This window comes from Ipomoea nil, unplaced genomic scaffold (genome assembly GCF_001879475.1).
Source record: "Ipomoea nil cultivar Tokyo-kokei standard unplaced genomic scaffold, Asagao_1.1 scaffold2159, whole genome shotgun sequence".
Lineage (NCBI taxonomy): Eukaryota > Viridiplantae > Streptophyta > Magnoliopsida > Solanales > Convolvulaceae > Ipomoea > Ipomoea nil.
In genome coordinates this window covers 1,928,767-1,955,401 of record NW_017618587.1, presented here as the reverse complement: position 1 = coordinate 1,955,401, position 26,635 = coordinate 1,928,767, and the positions used below count along the sequence as shown (strand labels likewise).

The window sequence follows — 26,635 nt, the reverse complement described above, 5'->3', positions numbered from 1 at the left end:
TTATATATATCGAATGATTGCGCCACAACCATATACATATATTGAAGAAGATTAATTTGAATATTAGATCCTATCATATGCTAATTGAGATATTTATTAATAGTTTTTAAAATAATTTTTTGATACTTATTGGGATATACAAAAAAAAATTGAGTCTGAAACCTTATTTAAGGATAAATAAATTATTTTTAAATATTTATTTCAAATTGTAATAGAGTCAGTAACATTATTAAAAAAATAATATTATTTTTACCTTTTAAATTTTTTTTAACTTTGTCATTAACCCAACGAGCTAGGAAAAACAAAGTATAACAAAACCATCAAAAACAAAACCAAAGTATGTATTGCTATGGAATATAATTATGATTAGCTAAATGGAGCGTTTGTACTGTGAATAATGGAGAGAGCAATAATTAGAGATTCTGGAAGATTGATTGCATGTAGTCTATGCTGTCATTACTCATTACTTTAAAGTAATCTGACCATGAAATTTTTGCAGTCCTCATATTGACTCCACCATCATCAACTTTGAAAAGTTTACTTTTACCTACTACAATTGGTTTAATAATGAGGCAAAAAAATAAAAAATAATAACATCATTAATACTAGTAAATTAAAAAAAAAAACAAAAAACAAAAAAAAAAGGAAAAAAAGTAGACCCTGTTTGGTAAAAAATTGGCCTATAAATCAATTTTAGCTTATTTAACTACTATTAATTGTTTGATTTAATTAAAATATCAATATAAGTGTTTGGTTAATTAGTTTTTTGCAACTCCAAAATGCTAAAATTCAAAAAGCTACTCCAAACAACTTTTTCAATTAGCTTTTTCAAAAAAGAAATCATACCAAATAGCTATCAGCTAACAGCTAATTTGCCAAACACTTTTCTACAACAACTAATGTTATCAACTAGTTATACTCTATAATTAACACAATCAGCTAACAGCTAACAGCCATTTACCAATCAGGGTCGTAGTATTTTTGTAATGTTAACTGTAGGTTAACGGTCAGTAATCAAAGAAATTAATAACAAAAATAGGAATAAGAATATAATGACGTTATTGCTTTTAATCATTTTAGTTATCATGCATGATTTTGCATTCTGATCCCTTAAGAGAGTTTGAGATCAGAGTTCAAAATTTCATCTCATATAAACAAAAAATTAATATGACAAACATTTTTTTTCCCATTAATTAAGTCAACTCGGTGCAAACCGAAAATAGCACTTACTCAGTATATCTCCTGGTCCTGAATCTCACAAACCGTACACATTAATTTCAAATTGATTACTTAAAAACACAAAGAATGTAATCCTCAAAACTTAGAAATAAATGGTGTCGACCACTTTGGGCGAGGTCAAATGCAAGGCTGCCGATGACTAACCCCATCAACTACGATCATATTTCATGGAATTGTTCTATGTAACCTCGTACAGTGGATGTGGGGGTATGAACATATCTTTACAAGTATTGATTGAATGTGCATACGAAAGCCATATGCATTCATGCACTAAGATTTAAATATTTTTTGTTAAAAAAGGAAAAGGTATAAGCTAGCTAGTGCATTAACATTAGCGCAACTGCATTTTGTCTGTCAAAAGTTAATCATTAACATTGCCACTTAGTATAAATTGGGCTTAATTTTTTAAAATGATTTTAACGTCACATAAATTTGTAAATCCGCCTTAGAGTCACTGTAGAGGTAAATCACAACTCATGCAATTAGTCTAGCAATTAAATCATAATTTTCATGGGCCTTTTTTCCTTTCATGTTTACAGTGAGATTCAAACCCATACTACCGCTTTTAGTCTTGATATCAAGTCAGACGACGAATTACATACTACGCTAAGCTCCGTGGGCTCAAGTGTTTTTTTATTAGGATGATGAAAACCTTACTCTGATGTAATGGTCCGCAAATTATATAGAAAAGATAAATTGTATTAGGAAATTTCTGTGCAACAGACTTGACTCAATCAGGTCAAATATTTACTATTGAGCACATTTCCGACTCAATATTTACTATTGGGCACATCTCCTGCCAAACAGTGCAATGATCCAACATTAGGTTTAAATGTGAAATAATTATGTGTTGTTATAAACTTTCCAATAATGTTAAACTCAGTTAAAAGTGATGATCTAATAAATAGGACTTCCGGATTTTCAATGTTTAGTAAGAGGAAGAAAATATATATCTTAATTAACAAAATTCAGAAAGTAATTCTCCATGATTTTACACAAAATTTTAGACTGTGATTATTTTTCAAAAAAAATATGTATCCCAATTAACAATGCCTCTTCTAGATGGTTGCCATGGCAGGCAGTATTACGCTGCCTGACTGGGAAAACCAACAATTCAGTGCATTTTATTTTATTAATTTTCTGAGTGCATTTTTTCTTTCTTTTTTTTTTTTTAAAAAAAAAATAATAAAATAAAATCTTTTTGGTTGTTAACATCAACCCCAAAATGGCCAACAATTTTGACTGGAGTGCAGTGATAGCTTTAACAAAAGGTCCTTATCCCTAAGATCATTGGCTCTGCTTCTGAATTGTCACTAGTAGTTGATTTAGTTCAACTTTTTTTCTCCCTTTTTGCTAATATCTACGTCCTATAAAATAAAACTAATTTAATTAAATTTCAACCAGGCCATTCAAGCAAATCTTTTAAGAACTTTGTTACATATTTGTGAATTCAAAATCAAAACGTTATAGTTGACTGGCTCAAACCCTTTCAACTTACACTAATACTATTCGATATTTAATCAATTTTGTAATTCACAAACTTATAAGTTTGAATCTAATAATACTTAAGAATCTTTCATTACTCTTGTCTTACTTACTAGTGAATAAAGTAAATTACGATATGCTTTAACTGGTCTTCGGGCCATTCAGAGCAGCATCTACATTAAGTTGGGCTGCTCGAGGCGACCAGAAAATCATGTCCCCACAATCAATTGAGGCAATAACATCAGATGGCCCCAATGGCTTTGACTGGGACAACAATGGTAGACCAGAAATGGAACTTCTTTATACAAACAAAAAAAACCTTGTCATGGAGAATTGTTGAAGTACAGTACATACGACGTCGTTGATCATTCAAACTTGTCTCTTTGTTGCAATGTGAGTCATATGCATCCAAGCAGCCATAGGGTAGTGTATGGAAGGTCTCCATCACATCATGTGCAGACAACTGGGAAACCAAACTTTGCGTTCTTCTTCATCTATTGAGATGGGTATGAATGTTGAATCTTCAAATGTGCATTTTTTTCAATGCTATAAGTGATTCTCAATCATTGTTTTTAGTATGGAAATCGAGTGCAATTGACGATGACAAGTTTGTATTTACGATCAACCACCCAGCAAGAAATAATGGGCAAGAGCAAGTGGAATAAATTTGTATTAAATGCTTTCTATTTTTATATCAAGGACTATGTGGTTCATTGGTATCCGATTGCTCTCATATGTGGGAGGTAGATGGTTTGACCCTCAGTGGATGGGTACAACTCTAACAGATAAGTCAAATTTGAAATCTTATGGTTATCAAACCAACTATTCGACCAACTTAATAGCAGTTGCCCCTATTGATTGAACACTAATTCATGTAAAGGGATGTCTATGTGGGTTGGCCCGCCCAATCTCGGGCTTTTTTAATTCACGATCCTTTGTGGGCGAGCCCGTGAGGCCTGCTTGCTAAGATTATGCAATCCTAGCCCACCTCATGCGGGCTCACGGCCCCACGAGCCAGCTTCCAAAATTTTAAAAATAATGCTATTATTCTATATTCTAACGATTTAACATAAATAATATTAGATTTTTTCGTGTTTATAAAAAAATATTTTAATTTTTTTTTATATTTTTAATGTTTAGAATATATATATAAACTATAAACAGTTTGTAAACTGTGTAATATATATATATATATATATATATATATATATATATATATATATATATATATATATATATATATATATATATATATATTATTTTTTTCTTGAGAAGCCCGCGACCTGCGTAGCTCGTCAACCTGCGCTGGCCATAGCTTGCAAGATCTGCATTTTCGCTGGCCAAAATTTCTAGGTCTTAACCCACTCTATTGTAGAGCAGTTTAGAATTGACCAGCGAATTTTGACCCACCTTGACACCTCACCATGAATAACCTGTCGGGTTAAACCTTCACCCATTGGTGGGTAAAGATGGTTGTAGTGTTGGATGTTGATAGAGAAAAATAGAATGTTAGTCTATGCGATTATGCACATTCATCCTTAAATTGGACTTGTTTAGGCCTAGATTGGATTATAACCCGAATATCCTTGTCAATATATTGGGTCCAAACATTATTCCCTACATATATTGAGGGATTTTTTATATGAAAAAACCAAATAAAATGCGTTGCAAAATGTGAATATACAGAGTGCAACATTTGACTATTCCGTGTGAACATTGGTCAAAGTCACTCAAAAGGTCTACAATATACATTCATAAATATAATTAGAGGGACAGACTTGGATAGTTATGCTGTGCATCCGTATGCATGGTGCATACGGATGCAAAAACAACGTCGTTTTATTAAAAACACGCATCCCACTTTAAAAAAAAATCAGTTTCGATTCCCCTCAACAGCATTATGTTGTTCATTCATTCTGAAATTTTAGTTCATAGATTCTGGAATTTTAGTTCATATATTCTGGATTTTTAGTTCATCGATTCTGGAATTTTAGTTCATTCATTCTGAAATTTTAGTTCATTCATTCTGGAATTTTAGTTCATAGATTCTGGAATTTTAGTTCATCGATTCTGGATATATAATTCAAATTATGCACAATATAATGTTATTGCTGGGAATCAAAATTGATTTTTTTTTTTTTAAGTGAGACACTCGTTTTTAATAAAACGACGTCGTTTTTGCATCTGTATGCACAGCATAATTTGCCGACAGACTTCTATCAAGTTGGATTCTAAACATGTGCATATGTTTTTGCAGACTCGCAAACCTATGTGGGTTGGGCCAATCCGGTAATTGGGTTTACTATTTCTTGGGCCAAGTGGATACAGACAAGGCCCATAAGAAAAAACCATAATAAAACAAAATTGTGACAACTGACCCAAATCAATTGAGATATTGAGTAGGTAATCTATCTAGTCTATGATTCCCAAAAAAAAAAAAAGAAAAAAAAAAAGAGGAAAAACTCCAAAAAGAAATAATAAATGTGGATGTTGTTAGTCCTCCGTGTACACAGTACACCCAACATTTTTTTTTTTTTGTTTTTTTGTTATTGAAATACAAAGGGTATTAATCATTTTAAGATCACAACTAATATTAAGTTTGACTTTCTGCTGTCTATTTATTTGATTGGTTTGACATAACAGTTATAGTTAACTTTGATAAATTTATTTTTTGTGTGATAAAGTTAAAGTTACAAAATAGGTCGTATTCAAAATATACTTTTAGATATTAATTGTATGCTTTTCCATATACCAACGAGCACAATTTAATACATTTTGAATACAAATAGGGGCAAATTATCTTATGCACCGCACGTCTTTTTTTTAAATGAAAATTAACAGTGTTTATTTCCGCCGTTTCGCACCCTTTTGCAAAAAGTAACTCTGTTATTCAGTGTCATTTTGTATACACTGCAGTTTCAGTTGAACATAACTACAGTTTCATTTCGATATAACTATAGTTTCATTCGATATTTATAGACTCAAATATGTGAAAATGTTATTTAATTTTATTTTATATACACTATAATTTCATTAAAACACAACTACATGATCATTTTGATATAATTACAGCTTCATTGTACAATGTACACTCAAATATGTGAAATGTTATTCAGTTTCAGTTTATATACACTGCAGTTTCATTTCACTATAACTACAGTATCATTTTGATATAACTGCAGTGTCAGTTTAGATATACTGTAATGTCAGTTGGTGTTTAATACACCAAACAAACGGACTCCGTTAACTCTAACGGCGGGCCGTTTCTTTACTTAAAAAAACGGCGTCGTTTTTGACCGCGGTGCACATGCACCGCGGTCTATAATATAACGACTGACAAATAGGAGGGGCCAATAAGGCAATCTCTGAGGCCTGTCATGAATAACATTTTTTTTTTTTTATTGTAACTATTTTTGCACATATTTCAAATGGAACAGCATTTCTTCTGTATTCAGTGGGCTTGCTTTGCTTTCCTTCTCCATTAAGTAGGAAACAATGGAACAAATATACCTTTTTCTTTGTGAAAATTGACGAATATGGTTAGAACCAAATGATTCAGTTGGAATTTCTTACAAAAACTTTATTCCATGGTGTTGGTCGGGTTGGTTAACAAGTTTGATATCAAGAATTCAACTTTTTTAGATGATGAAAAAAAAAAGTCACTGTTACTATTTAATGATATGTAACATATAAAAATTCAATTTTTTTTATATTAAATACTTTAAAAGGACCAATGACCTTGTGGTCTAGTGGTTCTTCTAAATGAGTGGGGGTGTTATTGACTTTGTGTGCTTTAGTAGGTTGAGAAATTAGTTATGAACAGATATTACATTGTAACAGAGTCGGTAGTATTTGAAAAAAAAAAAAAAAAAAACTTAAAGGGTTTTTAATTCAATTATTTATAAGTTATTAATTGTAGTACAAATTTTACCTTACCTTTATAACAATAATAATAATAATAATAATTATTATTATTATTGTTGTTGTTGTTGCATCCATTACTATAAACTTATTTCAAATTATATTTGAATTATACTAACAAAGTTTGCTTCTTAGAGAATTATTCAAGACTCGAACATGAGATCTCTGATTAAGGTGGAATTGACTTGACCACGACTTCGGTTCTGAAAATGGACAAATTAGAACTGAAACCTTATATAAAGGTTTAAATTCTGGTTCTTGAACCGGCGATTCCGATTCGAACCACTGGTTCTAACAGAATTTTACAATAAATAAACCTATGTTTTTTAATTTTGGGCGTAATTGGTCATGCTATTTGCTATTCGCCAGTAGGCCACTAGTAGCCTAGAATGGTGCGGCATTGGCTTTTCAACTTCAAACATACCTAATTTTGTAAAACTTTTATTTTTTTTTTTCATTTTCGATTTTGGAATTGGAACCATCCGGTTCTGATTTCAAATTATCCGAAATTGAAACTTTATAGGTTTCGGTTCTTAACTATAATTGGAACTGTTCGTACGATTCTAGTTTGATCCGAACTTTGATCATATTTAGATGAAAGTGACTCACACAATCTCATCAACATTCCATGTACAAATTGATTTGTAAGTTTTTCTCAAACCTAAGGCCAATACTTATTTTCAAATTTTATTTAAAAGCTTGCGGTACAAATAATTAATGGTTGCCAACTAACCATTAAAGATATTAAAGGTTCATGGGTCGACTTAAATTCATATCAATTTTTAAACTATTACTCCGTATTAAATACTGATCTCTTTGAGAAGTCAATTACATATAATTGTACCATTAATTAAACCACAACCATCAAATCAGATCTGGGAAAAACATGTGAAAAACATGAACCTGCACCCAACCCAAATCATGCAAAACAGAAATTATGAGGGAAATGAATTGTAATTCGGTGGGAAAAGAATAATGTGTAAATAAGATATGAATTCAAATTATATTACTCCGTATTTGGTAGAGAGAATTGAACTATTGGGAATGGGGAAAGAAGTAGTAGTATAAATACTATAATATCCTTATGTAATAATAATAATAATCAAAGGCAATATAGTAATTTTCCTATTTTTTTTCTTTCCTAGTTTTTTTTTTTTTTTTTTTTTAAAGGCTTTCCTAGTTTCTTAATTGTCATTGAATTGTAATTTCTATAAGAGATGTATAAATTGTAATTCAACAAATGCAAGGAATTGCAGTTTCAACCCACCAAACACTGAAATTAAGGAGCCCAAAGGATTGTGTTGTAATTGCAATTCAATTCATATCAACCAAACAGGCCATAACACTTAATGGTGTATTGACTAAGAACAATGATTAATTTGCCGTAAGATATTTCATTTTCTGTTAAATTATATGTATTATGTTGCTGGGTGAAGTCAAAAGCATTGCATATTGCCCCACAGAAATTAAAAAACTTTGGAATAATCTAAAGTGGAGTTTGGAATCATGTAAATTGGATCTGTAGGCCAATTGCGCACTCTTGTCTTGGCCGGCATCTGAAAATCGTTACCCGAAACGTGTGTTATTTATTAGGATTGTTTGTTCCAAACTCGATCTAATAAATTTCTTCTTGCCTCCTTTTGTAATTTAAAAATAACATAAAAATGGTAAAAATAAAGTTGTTATGTCTGCTTTAACTTGCTTCTTTTTGTCAATAACATAAAAGATAACACACGTTTATTACCTCATATAAAACTGGTAAAAATAAACCTAATGAATTGTTAAACATTTTGGACCTCAAGAGTAAACGTAATTCAAACAGCACTATAATTAAATGATTAAAAGTGATTGTCTCACCGATTTTATTATTGTTCAACATTAAATTATCCTATGTGAATAAAAATAGGTAAAATAATTATTTACTGAATTAAATATTATTAACAGCTGATCAGCAAGTCCAATAATTGGGGGTTTACATCTTACCAATAATTATCTATTTTGTGAGGTAATAATGAATAAAACATAATGGATAAATAAATACTGATAATATTTTTTAGTCGGCAATAAAGATAAAAAGAAATATATTATATTGCTGCATGCATATATTATTTTGACTAGGATTTTTATATATAAAAAAGTAAATTAAATAGATTATATAATTATCAAGTGGCTCCTAACTTCTTGAAAAGTCCATTTACTGTTTTACTCGTTTAAATCAAGTATGAACAAATTAACTAGTCCCATCATATGCTTAATGGAAATGAAAAGAGAGATATATTTTTTTTTAAGTACTAATGACTCTATTACAATGTAGTATCAGAACCACTTCATATTATTAGATCATAAGGTTTTTGGAATGTTTGGTGAGATAAACGCGTATTGTCCATGAAATCACTACCCCCACAACAAGCTTTTCCTTCTTTCTTTACTATTCTCTTCCCTCTAGCTCACACTCTTCCCCGTCCATATAACCCAAAAAAAAAAAAAAAAAAAAAAATCATTAATAGGTTTGCTCTAATTATCAGTCACAGAATGAGGTGTTTAAATTCCAAATAGGATATATAGTAAGCTACTCGAGTCTTCGATTGGTAACAGTAATCCAAGCTGAGTAGTTTGAATCCCAACTTACGTAATAGACTCCTCTGTAGGCAGATTAATCACACATCTCCATACAAAAACAATACAATCAAGTTTTGAAATAAACAGTTAAGTGGGTAGAACATAATTATTATATTTGAAGGTCACGAGTTTTATTAGTATTAACACTCTTTTGGTCAAGCATGTTGTATAAAATCGTTTAATAGCCATCAAGGATGCACATTGTGTTCTTGCTTAATTACAAATAATATTGCAATTAGTTTGCTTAATGATTACTACTTGTTGTTAACATTAATAATATCAAATTGTAACCTTGTCAGATTTATTAGATTAGATGTATACAACCGCGGCCGTTACAATCAAAACTGCTTTGCTGCTGCATCTCATATTGTCTTCTATCCTTTTTGTTCTTCTAAATAAATAAATAACTAGTATAAGATCGACACTTCATATATACTTTGCGTCATTGCATCATTGGCATCCACCGAAATAGCCATAGCCGCACTATATTAGCCAGCTGTGAAGAAAAATAAAATATGTTTATTGTTTAATTTGAGAATTGGGATAATTATTTCGCTGGGAAGAAATCCGCTAGTTAAGTTTTTATTTTTATTTTTTATTTTTTAAATACTGCATTGTAAATAGTAGCTGGTCAAGTATTTTTAAAAAATAAAATAAAATAAGTTGGTCAAAGCTCTAAACAACAAACAATATAAATTGTTTTTTTTGTTCTTTATTTTAACACCCACTTAACACTAAAGTTAACAAATGACCATTTTGGCTTAAAATTCAATAGTTGGAAGACCACTTTAGGTGCAATTAAAAGTAAATGAATCAATTTGAGAAAAGGTCATAGTCAAAAGACCATTTTGAGAATTAACTATTTTATTAAATACATTTTTTGATTTTTTTTTAGAAGGTTAGCACAACAAAAATCACTTAAATAGAATGTTTTTATTAAACATCCTTGCAGTATTAATAAGATGACATAAGTAGTCTATCTCGTTCTAATAAGAGGTCTCACTTTTAATTAATTGATTGATTGAAAAATCCGTGATCAAATTAGATAAAAATAAAATGCTTGAAATATCTATGAGATAGAGATAAAATGGTATGGTTCTATTTTAACTTAATCAAATGTTTTTTTTTTTAATGCTATTGACTCTATTACAATGTAGGTCATACATACTTTCTTAACCTATTGAAGCACAAAGAGTCATTGCCTCCACACCAAAATTTGTATATGAAACCTCTCATTTGAGGGGCCACAACTATGCTGCTCGACCACAAAGTCTTTAGTTAATTAAATGTTTTAATCTTATTTGATTGATTAAAGAAATATTTGATCAAATTAAATAAAAATAGAACGTTTGAAATATTTATGTGATATAAATGAGATGACGCATCACACATGTCCATTATAGTTTAATCAATGGTCTTTATTAGATGACCGATTGAATAAACTTGTAATTTATTTATTTATTTATTTATTTATTTTTTGTGTGGATGAATAAACTTGTAATTAAATCAGATAAAATATAATGTTTGAAGTAGTTGCGTTTTTTCGCTGAGATTGCAACTTGCCAGATCGGGCAGACGAATCATCACCGCGAAGCGCAACATCTTAAACAGAGTCGTTAAAGATGATAATCATTAATCAATTTTAACGTAATTAATTTACATCCACATATTTATACGTGCCATAAAAATGTTAAACCTTGTCGTACTGAACATGTGCTCTTAAATTATGTAAACCTCAGCGCAAATCGATTTGCTAACCCCTCCCGACCCCACCACAGTCATTCAAATGTCTTGTTAAATGTTTGCCCGTTTCTGCGTCTAATCTTTCCTTTTTCAAACGTTGGGGGCCTAATCATGTTTGTTACTGCATTTTATAAGGGTAAAAATAATGATCTAACTAATCACATCACATGATTATAAATTCTTCTAACGAGAATGATTTATTGATCTTTTTTTTATAAGTAACCTATATTAATTTTAACTCATCAAGATCCTTTACTTGATAAAGGCCCTGTTTGGTAAAAAAATTGGCCTATAAATTAATTTTGGCTTATTTGATCACTATTAATTGTTTGATTTAGTTAAAATATCAATATAAATGTTTGGTTAATTAGCTTTTTGCAACTCCAAAAGGCTAAAATTAAAAAAGCTACTCCTAGCAACTTTTTCAATTAGCTTTTTGAGAAAATAAATTATACCAAACAGCTATCAGCTAACAGCTAATTTACCAAACACTTTTCTACAATCAGCTAATGTTATCAACTATTTTATACTCTCTAATTATCACAATCAGCTAACAGCAAACAGCTATCAGCTAACAGCCATTTTACCAAACAGGGCCAAAGTCAAAATGTGGTATTTACTCACTGCAACTATTAAATTTTCACGTTACCAAAAAAAATAAAAAGAGATGTGCAGCTATCTTTCATAACTAGTAATTCACCCGTACGATGCACGGGAAAAAAATTATGTTATTATAAATATAAATAAGAAATAGCAAAATTAATATTTTAAATTATTTAATATAATAATATTTTTGAGCTTCCATTGGTCAAGTATTTATTATTTATATAGAATACAAAATTACAATTAAAATTAAAATTAAAATTAAAATTATAATTTTGTATGGTTAATATAATCTCTAATTATGTGCATATTCAAATAAACTTATAGAGAGAATTTACATAATTACATTGATTTATTCTTAATTGTATTTCATCTATATTATAATTTTCACAATACGAATAATAACTAAGATAATTACATTTTGAAAGCAAATTTCAAATTTTGTATGTGTAAATTTAAACTCTAATTGAACACATTTTTTATATGATTATATAATATATAGCTATTTTATTTTTCAAAAGTATATTTTTTATATGATTATATAATATATAGCTATTTTATTTTTTAAATGTTGTGTTTTTTTTTATATATAATAAAGGATGTTGTGGCATTAATTGTAACATTAATTATTTCCCAAACCATATAGCTTTATTATATAAAGGATTAATACCACAAGTTCATAATTTACAAGTTATTATACAGAAATAAAATTTACTTAATGCACACACAAATAGTGATTATGAATTAAAAGAAAATGGAATTAAACACAATCATTGTATTTACTCAACACTGCAACACAACTTTACTTTAAGCTTGTCTTGGAAGACAACAAGACAATGATAAAGTTTTATCCCATAGTTATTTGAATTTTTGTTTTTATCTTGTCAAGGGTATTGCATAATTGAAGTGAATATTATAACAAAACAAATATTTTAAAGTGTTCAATACAAGCATAATTACATCGTTTGATATTTATACTCACGAACACTATATAAAGTTATCATAGTTACATATACTCACATATCAAACATAAAATGGATATTAAACTAGTTTCATACTAAACTAGTTCTAAACATCTTTACATTATTTATTCATTGTGGCAACTATTTGTCAATGAAAATGCTATTTTTCTCGTAATGTTTCTTTTAATTATATGTTACTTATATTTATTGAGTGCTATAAATTAAGAGCATATACATCAGGAGTGATTTAGGGGTTCATGTCAGATCAAATAACTTGGGTGGGGATCTTTCTAGACGTAGAGGAAATTTAATATCTAAATTATTCCTCCTGCAAAGTTCGAAATAATGTCAGAAAAAAAAAGGAAAGAAGACTGGTGCGCGCTCACTGGGCGCGTCAGAGTGCCTGCCAGCTGGCGGCCACTCTGACTTTTAAACTCTTTTTATTTTTATTTATTTATTTATTTTTTATAAATGTCGGAATGTTTAAATTTTTTCTTTTTCTTTTTTTCACCCACATGTTTATCTCTTTCATAATCACACATACAAAAACTCTTTAAAAACCGCGCCGGAGTTGAACTACTATGAATGCTCTAACTAACTCCACATACTTATAAAACAAACTTAAATATAATTTTTCTTTACACTGATTCAGCCGACAGGGCCAAATGATGTCGGTCTGCACACAAAGGATCTGTTCACTTTGGACATAATCTTCACACTGTCACTGTCGAGGTTCAACCTTGATTTCTTGATGTCTTTTTCTGAGTACTGTCTATTGAACCAGTGAGTTAAACCCGTGCGGGCGGAATATGTTTTTTCAACACAGCCTAAAACGTGCAATAGAGTAGGGGTGAGTAGGTGTAGCATTTCCGGGACAACTCAATTCAACGTGCCAGGGACTAAAATTGCCCCCATCTTGCAATTACATTTTCGCCCACATCTCACGCATATTCTTTTTAGTTTGTAATAAATTACTCCGTAAAATGCTATCCCGTAAATATATGGATATGTAAGGGCATTTTGTCCGGTTTTCCCCATATTCCGATTCTCATCAAGCCCCGCATCCTCTCTCCCGCCACCTTCCCAACCCGACAACCGCCCCTCACCAACTCCACAAGTAAAGTACAAAATTCTTTATTCTTTAGTATACAATCGATATTTGGCTCACTACCGGAGATACTGTACGATGCCGGAAGGGGAGCGGCCAAGGGCGAGGCAGAATCGAGCTTCGACGAGCAGAGAACCGGCCAGAGCGACGCCGCGGGTGTCGCTGAAGTTGCTGCTCCGAGTCGCCTCAGTCGCCGGCGGGATACAGTTCGGATGGGCCTTACAGCTGTCTTTGCTCACGCCCTACGTGCAGGAGCTCGGAATCCCTCACGTCTGGTCCAGCATCATCTGGCTTTGCGGCCCGCTCTCCGGCCTGCTAGTTCAGCCGCTGGTTGGAATCCTCAGCGACCGATGCACCAGCAATTTCGGCCGCCGCCGCCCCTTCATCCTTGGCGGTGCCGTCTCCATCATGATCGCCGTGCTTGTCATCGGTTTCTCCGCTGATATTGGCTGGCTGCTCGGCGATCGCGGCCAGGTTAAGGTAGGCGCCATCGCCGCCTTCATTGTAGGGTTTTGGCTCCTCGATGTCGCCAATAATATGACTCAGGGACCCTGTAGAGCTCTTCTCGCCGATCTCACTAGTAAGCTTCTAATCTACTCAATTGCACCTAAGCATTTATTTATTGTGTGAAATAAGCAAACAATTGCTTGCATATCAATATTGGTATTAAGAATTTATCCGGGAAGGTTCTTATTTTCTTCATAATATTTCAGTAATTCTGTTAGTTTTCTGGGGAAGATGAAGGTCTATATCGCATTATCGCCGGCCATATTTTTCTATTTTTTCCATTATTATTATTACGGACTACGGAGTATTATTTAAATTATTTAAATTTAATAGCATTTCCTTAGATTTTTGTGTTGCGTGGAATATAACTTTCCCTTGGCAAATGAGCAAGTAATACTCGCACTTTTTTAATTAAGGGGAAAGTTGTCGAACTCCACGTCATTGGATGAATGGACGAATCTACCCCTTTAATAAGCTTCTAACTACGATTCAGTCCTGGATAGCTGGTTGCTTGAAATCTTGAATGCTACTACTACTAGCACTATTCAAACTAGTACTTAGCTCCCACTCAAAAGGCAAAATCCCTCGCCCCAGTAAGTTGTGGACCTAAAATTTGATACTTAAGGAGTTCAGGCATATTGTAAATAGTAAGCACATTTAATGGCTAGCCAGTAAGCCAACCAAATTGAGAATAATGGTACTAGTGAAGGTAAGTAATTCATAATAGAATTCCTATGAGGACTAGATAGATATCATGTTATGATTTGTTTACTAAATGCAACTTAGTTTAAGGAAACTGAAAATTACTAAAAGGGAAGTTCATTATGTCTTGCCGCTCTGTACAACATAGTAGCTTTTTGGTGAATTTGTCAACAATACGCACTGGGTTGCATTTGTTCTATGCACAACATATGTATTCTGCTGTTGATTAAGAAACGAATACGGAGTATTTTCTAATGGAATTATATAATCATGATACTTGTGAGACTTCCACTTTTAAGTGTCAAGGAGAAATTAATTTTGATAGCTAGAGTTGTTCCCTTACATAAGCAGCCAAGCAGGTTTCAAACTTTAGTGAAGGAGCGGGGCTAGGGCTGGTTAACAACCAACATAAAGTGATATGGAGATTTGAGAAGTAGGTTTGCTAGGATGTTTGCTATGCGTATTGCATTGGAGCTTACATGCTCACATCTCAAGATAAGGATTCAACAAATAGGTTCACTAGGATATTACCTACTTGTGCACGCTGCATTAGAGCTTATATATATATATATATATATATATATATATATATATATATATATATATATGTGCTGGACAATAATGAATCGCATCACTTGACTACAATTCATTCAAAAGATAAAAATAATTTGGAGCCTTGGAGGAACACTCAGAATAGTTTTATTTTTACAATAGAAAATATATTGAATTATTTTCTGCCCAACTAATTGTGGAAATTAAGACTAAATATGGAGTGATATTTTTTAACAAAAAACTCTCTCTGAAATAAAAAATTTAAACCCCAAAATAAAAAGACCAATACATGAAATAATGACCCATTAACATAAAGTAATGACAACTAACAAAAGTCATAAGCTAGTAATAGCACAGAGAACATGAAATAAATAATTGAAAAAATTCAAATTATACACAAATTAAGATTATTTTTCCAGTGCTCCCCTATAATAATAATTTTTCATGGTAACACCAAGTAAATTTTGTATATACTGAAAAGCAGAAAATTTGAGAAGGTTCGTAAAAATACCTGCTACTTGTTTTTGAATCTTCAGAAATTTTAACTCTACTTCCTTAAGACTGCACTGATGTACATAATGATGCCTTTGTATCAATATGCTTGCTTTGGTCATGAAAATCAGGATTTCTTTTGCCAAAACTTAAGTGCCATGTTTGTTTTTACTTGGCCATTTATTTAGATAATAATACAAAAGCCAAAACAAGAAGTTTAATTTTACCATGGTCATCTAATTTCATTTTTAAACCTCTAACCATATGTATATAATCATTTATAGTATTTGAAATGAGGTATGCTTGTGATGCTCCAGTACTATATTTAAATTTATTATTATTTTTTACATTTGCATAATATATGCCGATAATGATAAAACTATGCAATTTGGGATTTGCTTTCAAAAAATTGACATTTGTTTTCTGTTAATTATATGTGCTAGAAAAGGACCATCGGAGGACCCGAGTTGCAAATGCATATTTCTCCTTGTTCATGGCAGCTGGTAACATCCTTGGCTATGCAACTGGATCCTACAGTGGATGGTATAAGATATTTCCTTTTACCCTCACTGCTGGATGTGGGGTCAACTGTGCAAACCTGAAGTCTGCTTTCCTTCTTGACATTATTTTCATTGTAATAACTACATATATAAGCTTATCAGCAGCCCATGAGCAACCTCTGAATTCCCATCAGGGTTCTGCTCAAACTGGTGGAGATGCTGAACAGTCGAGCCATGGTGAGGAAGAACCTTTTCTCTGGGAACTGTTTGGAACATTTAGATATTTCCCAACTACTGTTTGGGTAATTCTGCTTGTTACTGCTCTGACATGGATTGGCTGGTTCCCGTTTATTCTCTTTGATACTGATTGGGTGGGTCGTGAAATTTATGGGGGTGAGCCAAATGAAGGAACAAATTATAGTACCGGAGTCAGAATGGGGTCACTGGGTCTAATGTTGAATTCTGTGGTCCTTGGAATTACTTCTGTGTTCATGGAGAAGCTATGTCGAAAATGGGGGGCTGGATTTACATGGGGAGTGTCAAGTATTGTCATGTCTCTCTGCTTTATAGCAATGCTTATAATTACTGCCGTCAGGAACCACATGGACATTGGTATCGGTGATCCTCCTCCAGATGGCATTGTTATTGCTGTGTTGGTAGTATTCACTATTCTTGGGGCTCCACTAGCTGTAAGTTTTTGGTTTCTTCCACTGTCATTACATTATTTCTAGTTTTACTTTGCCATTACAAATGCTGATTGGAGGCACATGCACGATATGTGAGATTATCCACATGTGCAGCTAATTTGATTTTGCCTGTAGATGAACTTTAACACTCAGCTCTGTAATTCTTTTAGCAGTCAGCCTTTAAAATAAAACTCTATAACTTCATGGTTTGGTAAAAAAAAAGTCAAGATCTTATGATTGGTTGTATGTGAAACCTGTAAAATGTTTTAAGATATTTACACATTATTTACTCCACATCTGAAAATTGGAAATGTTGTAGGAATATTAGGTTCTAATGTGTGTGCGCGTACCCAGTTACGCACACAAGCAGAAGTCCAAATACATTATTATTATTATTATTTTTTATTTTTTATTTTTTTTTTCTTTTCTGGAGAACCTTCTGAATACCTGGCCTGGGTGGTATGATTTCAAACAATTCCTTGCAGATAACTTACAGTGTACCATATGCATTGGTATCTTCACGCATTGAGGCTTTGGGGCTCGGCCAAGGTGGGTTGTTTTGCAAGTTTCTTCCAGTTCTGCACTTGGAGCTATACTGATATAGGGAACTAATGTATAAACTGCTGTTCAAACCACGCAGGACTATCAATGGGTGTACTAAATCTGGCAATTGTTCTACCCCAGGTATAATAGTCGTTTTAACTCTATTTATTTATTTTGCTACGTTGTCTTGACTTCTTCCTTCAAGTTTCAAGAAAGCCTTATATGGTCAGTCTTGGCAAAATCATGTACCTTTCTGATGTTTGGTGTCACTTCACCCAATTAAGGTTTCTAAGGGAAAATTTGTATCATTTGTGTTGTTATAAAGTACCTATTATCTAAAAACACAATTTCATTAGTGAAGAAAATTTGTTGATAAGGAAGGGTATTCTGTGCACCGTCTGTGTTGGTTTAAAATAAACTCATAAATGAAACTGTTGCTGCTATATTAGAGATGACACTTGTGAAAGCCAAGTAACACCCAATGTGGGTGCTTGACCATGCTGTACCCTTCCTCAATTCCTCGTCGCATCTAAATATCTTTCCCATAGCTTTTCACAATTTTTAGATGAGGATGTATCCCATTATTTATACATAGTGTATAATATCATATTAGAATATGCTAGTATAGAGTTTCCTCATCTCTCAAATAATGTTTACCAACACAATTTCTTCTAGATGTTATGTTGGCCCTTCATTGACTGCTAAAGATATTATCCAAGAAGTGAAAGCTTATCCAGTTGGTCTATGAGCCTGGGCGTGGGAAGCTATATACAATTCAAATGTGATGATTATGAGCTGGATGAATAATACGATACTGAATATTTAGTTAAAATGAATATTAATGTGATGACCTTCCAATTCAAATGTGTTAAATTACCACTCTTTATATAATTTGTGGAGTTCTGTACATGAAGCATTATCATAAGGAAAAATGCTATCTCCTCTATTATTGCTTGTTGGAATATGTTTTCCCATTTTAACAAAGTTGTGCTTTAAAACAGATGTTCGTTTCCCTTGGTAGTGGACCCTGGGATGAGCTATTTGGTGGAGGAAATTCACCAGCCTTTGTTGTGGCAGCGATTTCTGCATTTGCTGGTGGACTCGTGGCCATCTTGGCTATACCTCGAACAAAAGTTGACAAGCCGAAGATTCTCCCTTAAGGTATATGTCATTGTTTTCATCACATTTCCCAATTTTGACTACAAATTTGTGTATTCACCAAAGAGAATTACTACTTTTGCTATGTTGGAGATTTGCTTCTTGGCCTTTATACTACTTATTACCTTGGAACCATATATATTGTGTACTGCTAATATATCTTTCTTTTTTTTGAAAACAATACTGGTAATATATCTTCTTTTCAATTGAAATAAAATTTGATACATGGAGTCATTTTCCATTAATTATTAGCTACATTAGGCTTCCTTTCTAGATTCAGATGTAACTATTTGATGCATTCATATTGTACTTGGAGGGTTTTGGCCAACTGGGCTAGGTGGACTAGTATTCTACTTGACTACTTGTATAATTGTATTCAGATTTGCCGTTCATTCATTTGAATATGGAAATATCATTAAAAACAAATTAAAAAGGTCCAAATAAGACAAATTATAGATGCAAGAACAAGGGGAAAACATAGATAAAAATGAAGATTTGTATTCCATATAAGTTATATAAATCCATCAACCACTTTTGCCGGCATGTGTTGTTGGGCTTGGATTGGGGAGAATTGGACAGTAACCACGAGGGATGAGATTGCCACTGACTACAAAAGATATGTACAGGGTCTCAATACTTCGATGGTTGTGCCTTAATGAAATCATGTGAGAGACATCATTTTCGGAGGTGATGGGTTTATCAGAAAACTGATTAGAAGTTGTGATTTGTTACAATCATAGGCGGTTCTTAATTACACATCTAAGTATGGCATATGGGTTATTAGGTAATATGAGTTTTAAAGTGTACGTTTTGTGAAAAATATTTTTTATGTATTTGAGTGGTTGGTCAGTGGAGAATATGATGTTTACCTTGCAAACATATCCCTTTCTCTGGTTTCCGATAATTCAAAAAAGCAATCGCATTTTTTCTTGATCTCTTCACTTTAAATGAATAGTTATTAAACCTTTAAAAGACAAAATCTCCTCTAGATTAGCTGATTAATGGTGCTACTAAAATTATAGGGTAGCCTCAATTTCAAAATTGTTATACTTTCTTCCCCTGTTATGTAGGTTTTTAGCCTTGCAGATTATAAATCCTTAGTTTCTCTGGATAGGTTTCCACATCTCATTGTGATGTATGCTTGATGCAGCTGGTTAATCTCCACACAAGTCTTGCAGGTACTTTGACTTGGTTCTTTCCAGTTGACTTGTAGCCTGTTTGACAATTGCTCAAATGTAAAGTTTTAAGAATCCAGCATTTACTGTGAGGTATTTTGTCGTATTCATTTTATTTTATTGTCCAACAGGAGAATATGCATGAAGATTTTGTAAATAAATTGTCATTGTCACTTCATTGATTTTAGTGAAATGATTTCTGCAATACATGCATTGCTCTCTAGATTTTTTTTTTATTTTTTCTTTTCATTGCAATTTTCATTCACCGGATATACACTTTAAGTATTAGATTTTATATAAAGAAGCAAACATGACACCATAGCAATTGTCTGAATATTAATGGAGAGGTGATTGATCATTGTAATAAGTACTGGAACACTATGAGTCTATGATGAGTATGTTTCTTTGCATTTTATTTTCCCTTTAGGCATAGTTTCTCTTCTCTCTATTCCTCTCTCTTGTACTTTCTTTTGTTTTCGTTTCAATGGTGAGATATTATGTAAGAAAGGTTAATTAAAACTAATCTCATATATAACTCTGTATTAAAACTAGTCTCATATTTAACTGTCTGTATTGACATATTGTAATACAGATGGAAAGCTTTTTCCAAATGATAATTTTAGGTTCTGATAATGACATGGATGATTATAATGTCCAGATGAAGATATTTGTGGAGTAATTTCTAGGTTGGAATATATCCGCTACCCATATTGTTTTGTCAGCTATGTGATGTCTTTGGCACCATGGACATCCAGCTGTCAGAACATTTTCCTTGGGAGTTGCCTCCATTAAACTAGAATTTAGTATAAACGGCCCAGAAAAAATATGCAACACTTAAATATTATCAACTACACATGATGTGAGTGTGAGATTCATCTTTCCAGCTTATATGTGTGTGTGTGTGTGTGTGTGTGTTTTTTTTTTTTTTAATTTTGTTTTTCTCTATATACAGTGATGTCTTCATTTTGAGTAAAATCCTCTATTGGACTGAGGTCTTGAATGATGATCACATGAGAAGAATATATTTATTACTAGTAATGTTACACACTATCAGACTGAGTGGACTTCCTATTTCTGGAATAAGTGAATGTGAATTTGACCTTCTTCGGTGCCCTATGTATTCGTAAGTGATGAATGGTAATGTGACTGAACTTATGTAGTGTGGTGGCCAACCATTTTAATGAGCTGTTCTGATTGAAACATTGAATAAGATGTGCTTTCACTGTTATTATTTTTGTGTAGGAGAAAGTGTGATTGAACTTACTGAACATGGTTGTGGCCAACCATTTTATGAGCTGTGCTGATTGAAACCTTGATTGAGATGTGTGTTTCTACTATTCTTGTTTTGTGTAGGAGAAGCTGCACTGATTTTTATTTTTCAGGATACCTTTTTTTAATATTCTCTTCCCTTTATTTTCTTCTGTAAGTATGGGAATAAATTCTTGTGGTTATTGCATTCATCAGTATCTAGAAATGGCCATTGTGCATTCATTTCCTTATGTCATGCTTCTTACCTGTGTCAATTGAAACATTTTAACATTCTAATAACTTTGTTTGCTGTCAATATTGATTTGATGATCACAATCATACTTAAACTGAAATGACAAACTAAGATGTGGAGAATCGAATCATTGATTAGACTGTTTACTTGAGATGCTAAGTATGGAAGTTCTCCCAAGGCTGCTAGGCTAGGAATCATACTTTTGTTTTATTATTTGTTTATTTATGAATATTATGTTATTGAGATTAGCTGCCATGCCATGCCAGTGGTAGAATTAGAATAAAAGGATCTGTTCTTTTTATACAGAACGGCCATCCTTGAAAATATGTTGGGTCATTTTTAGATGTTTGATAAAGAAACTGAAATTCCAGCTTCCTCTGTGTCTCAAAAGTTGCTTTTATTCTCTGCGTACTGAACTTTGGCATAAAAATGATGCTTATCGTCTTCTGTAGAAGCAGAAACTTGGTGCAAGTCATGAATTTCATTCCTCTTGATATGGGCTTGGACCCTACCCTGTGAATCAGATCCAATATTCTTCATCTTTTCCCTCAATTCTCAACCCACTCCCCTGGCTCAACCGAGCATTTGGAAGGATGTAAATTACATATTATGGATTGAAGATGTGTGGTTGCGGTTTCTACGGTGGCGTTTAGGTTAGGGACAGACGCACAGAAACAGAGGCGGCAACACAATAAAAGACACGCATCCTTGATTTGTGCTGCAGGGATACAAAAAAATTTAAATGGCTGGAAAGTAAACACGTTAAGTTAAAGGGGAAATGGGAAAAGGGGAAAGGGTTTGTTTGTTTGTTGAACACCAATATTTTTCCTTATCCTTGGTTTCAGTGTGTTCCCTTTCCCCCCGTCTGCCGCTTCTCCATATCCCATCCACCCCCACTGTCACCTTCCGTTAAGCCTTCCTCAGTGGTCCCCTTCTCTGCGTTTTCGATCTATCATTCCATATATATATATATATATATATATAGAAAAACGCTCATATGTGGTCATGTCATTAGGTGTGGTCGTGTGGTCGTATCTGGGTCGTTGAATCAGTTTAATCTAAAGGCAGTGGTAATTCTCAGAATTTTCGCGCGTTTTAGTAAGTGGGGGTGTTATGGTAATTACAGTGACCATTTATAGCGGGCGGATTCCAGAATACACCAACAGTGTTGACAACATACACCAATAGTGTAATAAAACACACCACAGTGAAACACACCAATGGTGTATTCCCGTGTTATGGTAATTACAATGGCCAGTTATAGCGGTCGGGTTTCAGAATACACCAACAGTGTTGACAACATGCACCAATAGTGTAATAAAACACACAACAATGTGATTTTCCCTATTCCGGTGTTTTATGACAAGTTTACCCTTACAGTTCTCTGGGTAGGAGAATGTGTGCGAAAATACTGGAAAAAATCTTGATTAATATGAATCATTAGATCTATCTAATCTAATGGTCTATAATTGACCATATGACCACACCTAACAACATGGCCACATGTGAGCGCTTCTATATATATATATATATATATATATATATATATATATATATATATATATATATATATATATATATATATATATATATATATATATATATATATATAATTGTATGTTGACAACAACTACGAACAATGACTTGTGTTTTTGAGTAAAATGACTATTTTAAGTTAGGGTTAGGGTTCAAAAAAGATGAGATTTTTAGTTGAATTCTCATGTCTCTCATATGCTTATTAAATGTACGGAGGAGTATCAAATGTCAGGTTGCAATATAGTTATGACACAGAAGACGGATGGTTTAGAATGAAAAACGAATAAGCTATAGTTTAATCGCGGAGAAATTGAATTGAGTGTAGGGGCAGAGGTGCAGTTATTCTGTAATGAACATACATACATACATGTCTCAAATCCTGCGTGATGTTTCACATCACCCAACCAAAGTTATCATGTGCATAGGTGTAAGGTGTTGTGTAGATAAAAATCGATTTGCAAATTCAGATTATCCAGGACTAGGACTAGCCGACTAGGAGTTTGACAAGACACCACCACACACAACAAGTTGCTTCATTTTTAGGACTAAAACAAATGCCTAAAATATAAGTTCCATATAAAAATGGACCAGCCATGATTGCTACTTATGAGTAGATCATTAAATTGTCCTTTTTTAATACCATTATTTTGCGATATTTAGTTACTACATTTTTTTTTTGTTTAAAATTCCTCAATTCCTATTGTTAGTGTACCAGAAATATTAAGCCTTCAGCCGCTACCAAAGGTGTTCTTTGGGCGAAGTTAGCCTGATGGCAAAAAGACTACAAATAAATAAACTAGTTTAAGTTGTGTATAGCTAACCGATTTAAATTAAAAAGGTTAATAGGAAACTTTATTGATGTCAAACTTGAAATTTTACGATTACCCAAGTAAAGGTTGACACAGTAATTGTAATTTTTAATGTATAGTAAACGTGGGTATCTATTCTGAAATCTGAATCAACTTGACATTCATTTCATTTGAATTTTATATTTATTGAACACCGATTAAATGTTTAATTTACAAAAAAAAAAAATGAACATGAAATCTAATAGCAATAGTTTAGGATCATCATCAAAATTCTCTTCCAACATCAAGATTCTTATCATAAACCTTTTTAGAATTTTATTATGGCATTAGAACGAGTTAGTCAAATGAAAAGTATTCCAAACTTAAGAATCCTCACCACTTCTGCTTTGGAGACATGTGTATAAGGTAAATCGTAAGATGTGTCTTAATTGGCCTATAAGCCCAAAAATGCTTGCACATTAGTATCTACAACTAGACTAAATTCATACATCTACATCTTTTGGTCATCGGATTCAAATTTTGCACCCTACTATTCGACAACGATGAACGCAAATGTAGGATAAGGAATGACACTATAGCTCTCCCCAATTTTGAACCACCTGGAAAACACAAATATCAGAGTACACTAATTAATGATCTCACCAGCAATCACTCTCTTGATAATGAAGGATGTAATAAATTTTAAAAGAAAAAAAGAAGGATAGAACCCAAAACACACTACATGGGACCTAAGGGGAAAGAGTTTGCAATAAATGTTGGAACATGTAACTCTCAAAAAGGGCAAGTAGCCATACCCCCTGAACGGTGTTTGGGTGTTAAATTGGGTCGCAGACAACGTAAGTCGTGGTCAGGACTGCGAAGCATCACATGGGCGGTGAATTGAAGGTAATGTAACAACAACTTACACATGAATATATGTCTTGCCCTCCCTCCACCAATCCAACAATTCCAATGTCACTCTGCCAATGTAAGTACTATGATCATGCCAATTCATTGAATTATGTTTGAGTAATTTGCCTTTTTAGTAATCAAACTTCTGGTCGCTCTCAACCTACATGTTCCGTAATTATTAACTGAATAAAAGCTGAGTGTTTTCAACCTAACAATTTGAGACCGCCGACAATCAATATTGTCACCCTGACCTAATTCAACTCTTGATTAGTCTTAGATCGAGATATCAGGGTCGTGTGTGAACAAACTGAACATTTTCTACCCAACTGTTTAGAACTGTTGGCAATTGCAATGTCGGAAAATCAATGAGTGTCAAATACTATAATAAGACATATAATTTGGACAAAATTCAGATTAATCTCATAATGGCGGGAAAACTAAACATTTTATGAAAATTTTGTGTGAATTTATCTTTAGTACAAGTAAATTAACTCTGCCAAAGGCCTGGTCCAGCAGCATAACTGTGGCCCCTCACATGAGAGGTCTCAAGTTAAATGAAAGAATCAAAATTATGTAATAGTTCTCAAATCAGGTAATTAAATGAAAGAATCAAAATTATGTTGGAGAAAATGATACCAATCCATTTACATTCCTCTCCCACTTGCCAAATACAAAGATAATCTTCTTATTCCCTTGGCATCACCTTTTTCCTATTTAGGGTGGAAAGCTAAACAAAGAGTGGCAGACTGGCAGGAATGGGAGACGACAGAGAGAAAGGAGGATAGAAATCGTAACCTAAAATTAGGCCAGGTTTTAGGACTTAATCCAACACGTCTAATTAAACCTTAACTTAATCAATATCATTAATCCAATCAAATTCCCAACACCCTATCATGTTTTGCCATTTTCACCACCTTAAAATCCCCCAAGTTTAATCTATTGTGGACCGCCTATTATTATTCCCTGTTTTTTACTTAATGAACTGGAAACTCTCATTCATATATACATGAGGAATCTTACAACTTAGTCTAGTCTAGTACATGAAGTGGTCACAAGTCACAACCATATATGCATCTATGCTACCTATCTATATCTTTCATGGCCCCAAATTGCCTCCTCCTCTTTCCTTTTACTTGGGTAAATTCAACCCGACATCTATCCATCGTTTTGTTTGATCTACCCATAACACTGTTTTGTCACGACTTATGAAAAAAAAATCTAATCATTATCCGTCTTTCATTTTATAAAAAAGAATAGAGAAATAGAAAAAGTAGAACTTTTTTAATAAATCCAGTAACGAACAAATGATGTAATTAGCAGCACATAACACGGTGATAAAGTTTCTTTAAACATCTAAGTAACGTACAACAATCAATTCTTGATTATTAGTGAAATTTAATATTACTATTCGATACCATCAACTCTAACCTTTTTTAGCATACTACATACTGCACCTGGTATTTACGCACATATTATGAGATAAACTACTTTAGCCTAGCGAGTAGCAATCTCATTCATACTCTTTTCAAGGTCGACTCTTCCATAGATAGTGTTGCAATCAACTCTTTCAAGAACGGTTCTGCATACACATGGGCTCGAAAAAGGGAAAAAACTTGTCATTGTCAAAGTGAATCTTGTACGTCAAATCCAGTAAAATAAAAAAGAAAAAAAAAAAGAAAAAAAGAAAAAATAGTGCAAGTTGAACAGGCCCCTACCCCTCATTGTTTCTCTCACAAACAGAGTTGAACCTTCGAAGATTGACACGCCATTGAAGCCATTATATTGTACGATGGTATCCTTGCATGCATGTATATATATATATACACACACACACACACATTCCTACATCTAAAGCCCTGCACCTTCAAACCCCCTTACACCCCCCACCCCCCAGTTTACTGTT

General features: G+C 32.8%; 1 protein-coding gene across 3 annotated transcripts; it reads left to right on the top strand.

The window, feature by feature from the left end:
* The first annotated feature begins 13,486 nt into the window (after positions 1 to 13,486).
* On the top strand, positions 13,487 to 20,220 carry LOC109149720 (sucrose transport protein SUC4). Of its 3 annotated transcripts, none has more exons than XM_019297660.1 (6): positions 13,487 to 14,260; positions 16,377 to 17,122; positions 17,605 to 17,668; positions 17,760 to 17,803; positions 18,664 to 18,823; positions 19,971 to 20,220. In XM_019297660.1, the coding sequence occupies exons 1-5, from the start codon at positions 13,759 to 13,761 to the stop codon at positions 18,820 to 18,822; spliced, it is 1,515 nt and encodes a 504-aa protein (XP_019153205.1). In that variant the 5' UTR covers positions 13,487 to 13,758; the 3' UTR covers position 18,823; positions 19,971 to 20,220. The 3 variants fall into 3 exon arrangements, with proteins under 3 accessions (XP_019153205.1, XP_019153204.1, XP_019153203.1); XM_019297659.1 differs by having other exon boundaries at positions 13,488 to 14,260; positions 19,891 to 20,220; XM_019297658.1 differs by having other exon boundaries at positions 13,490 to 14,260; positions 19,935 to 20,220.
* Positions 20,221 to 26,635: the final 6,415 nt, after the last annotated feature.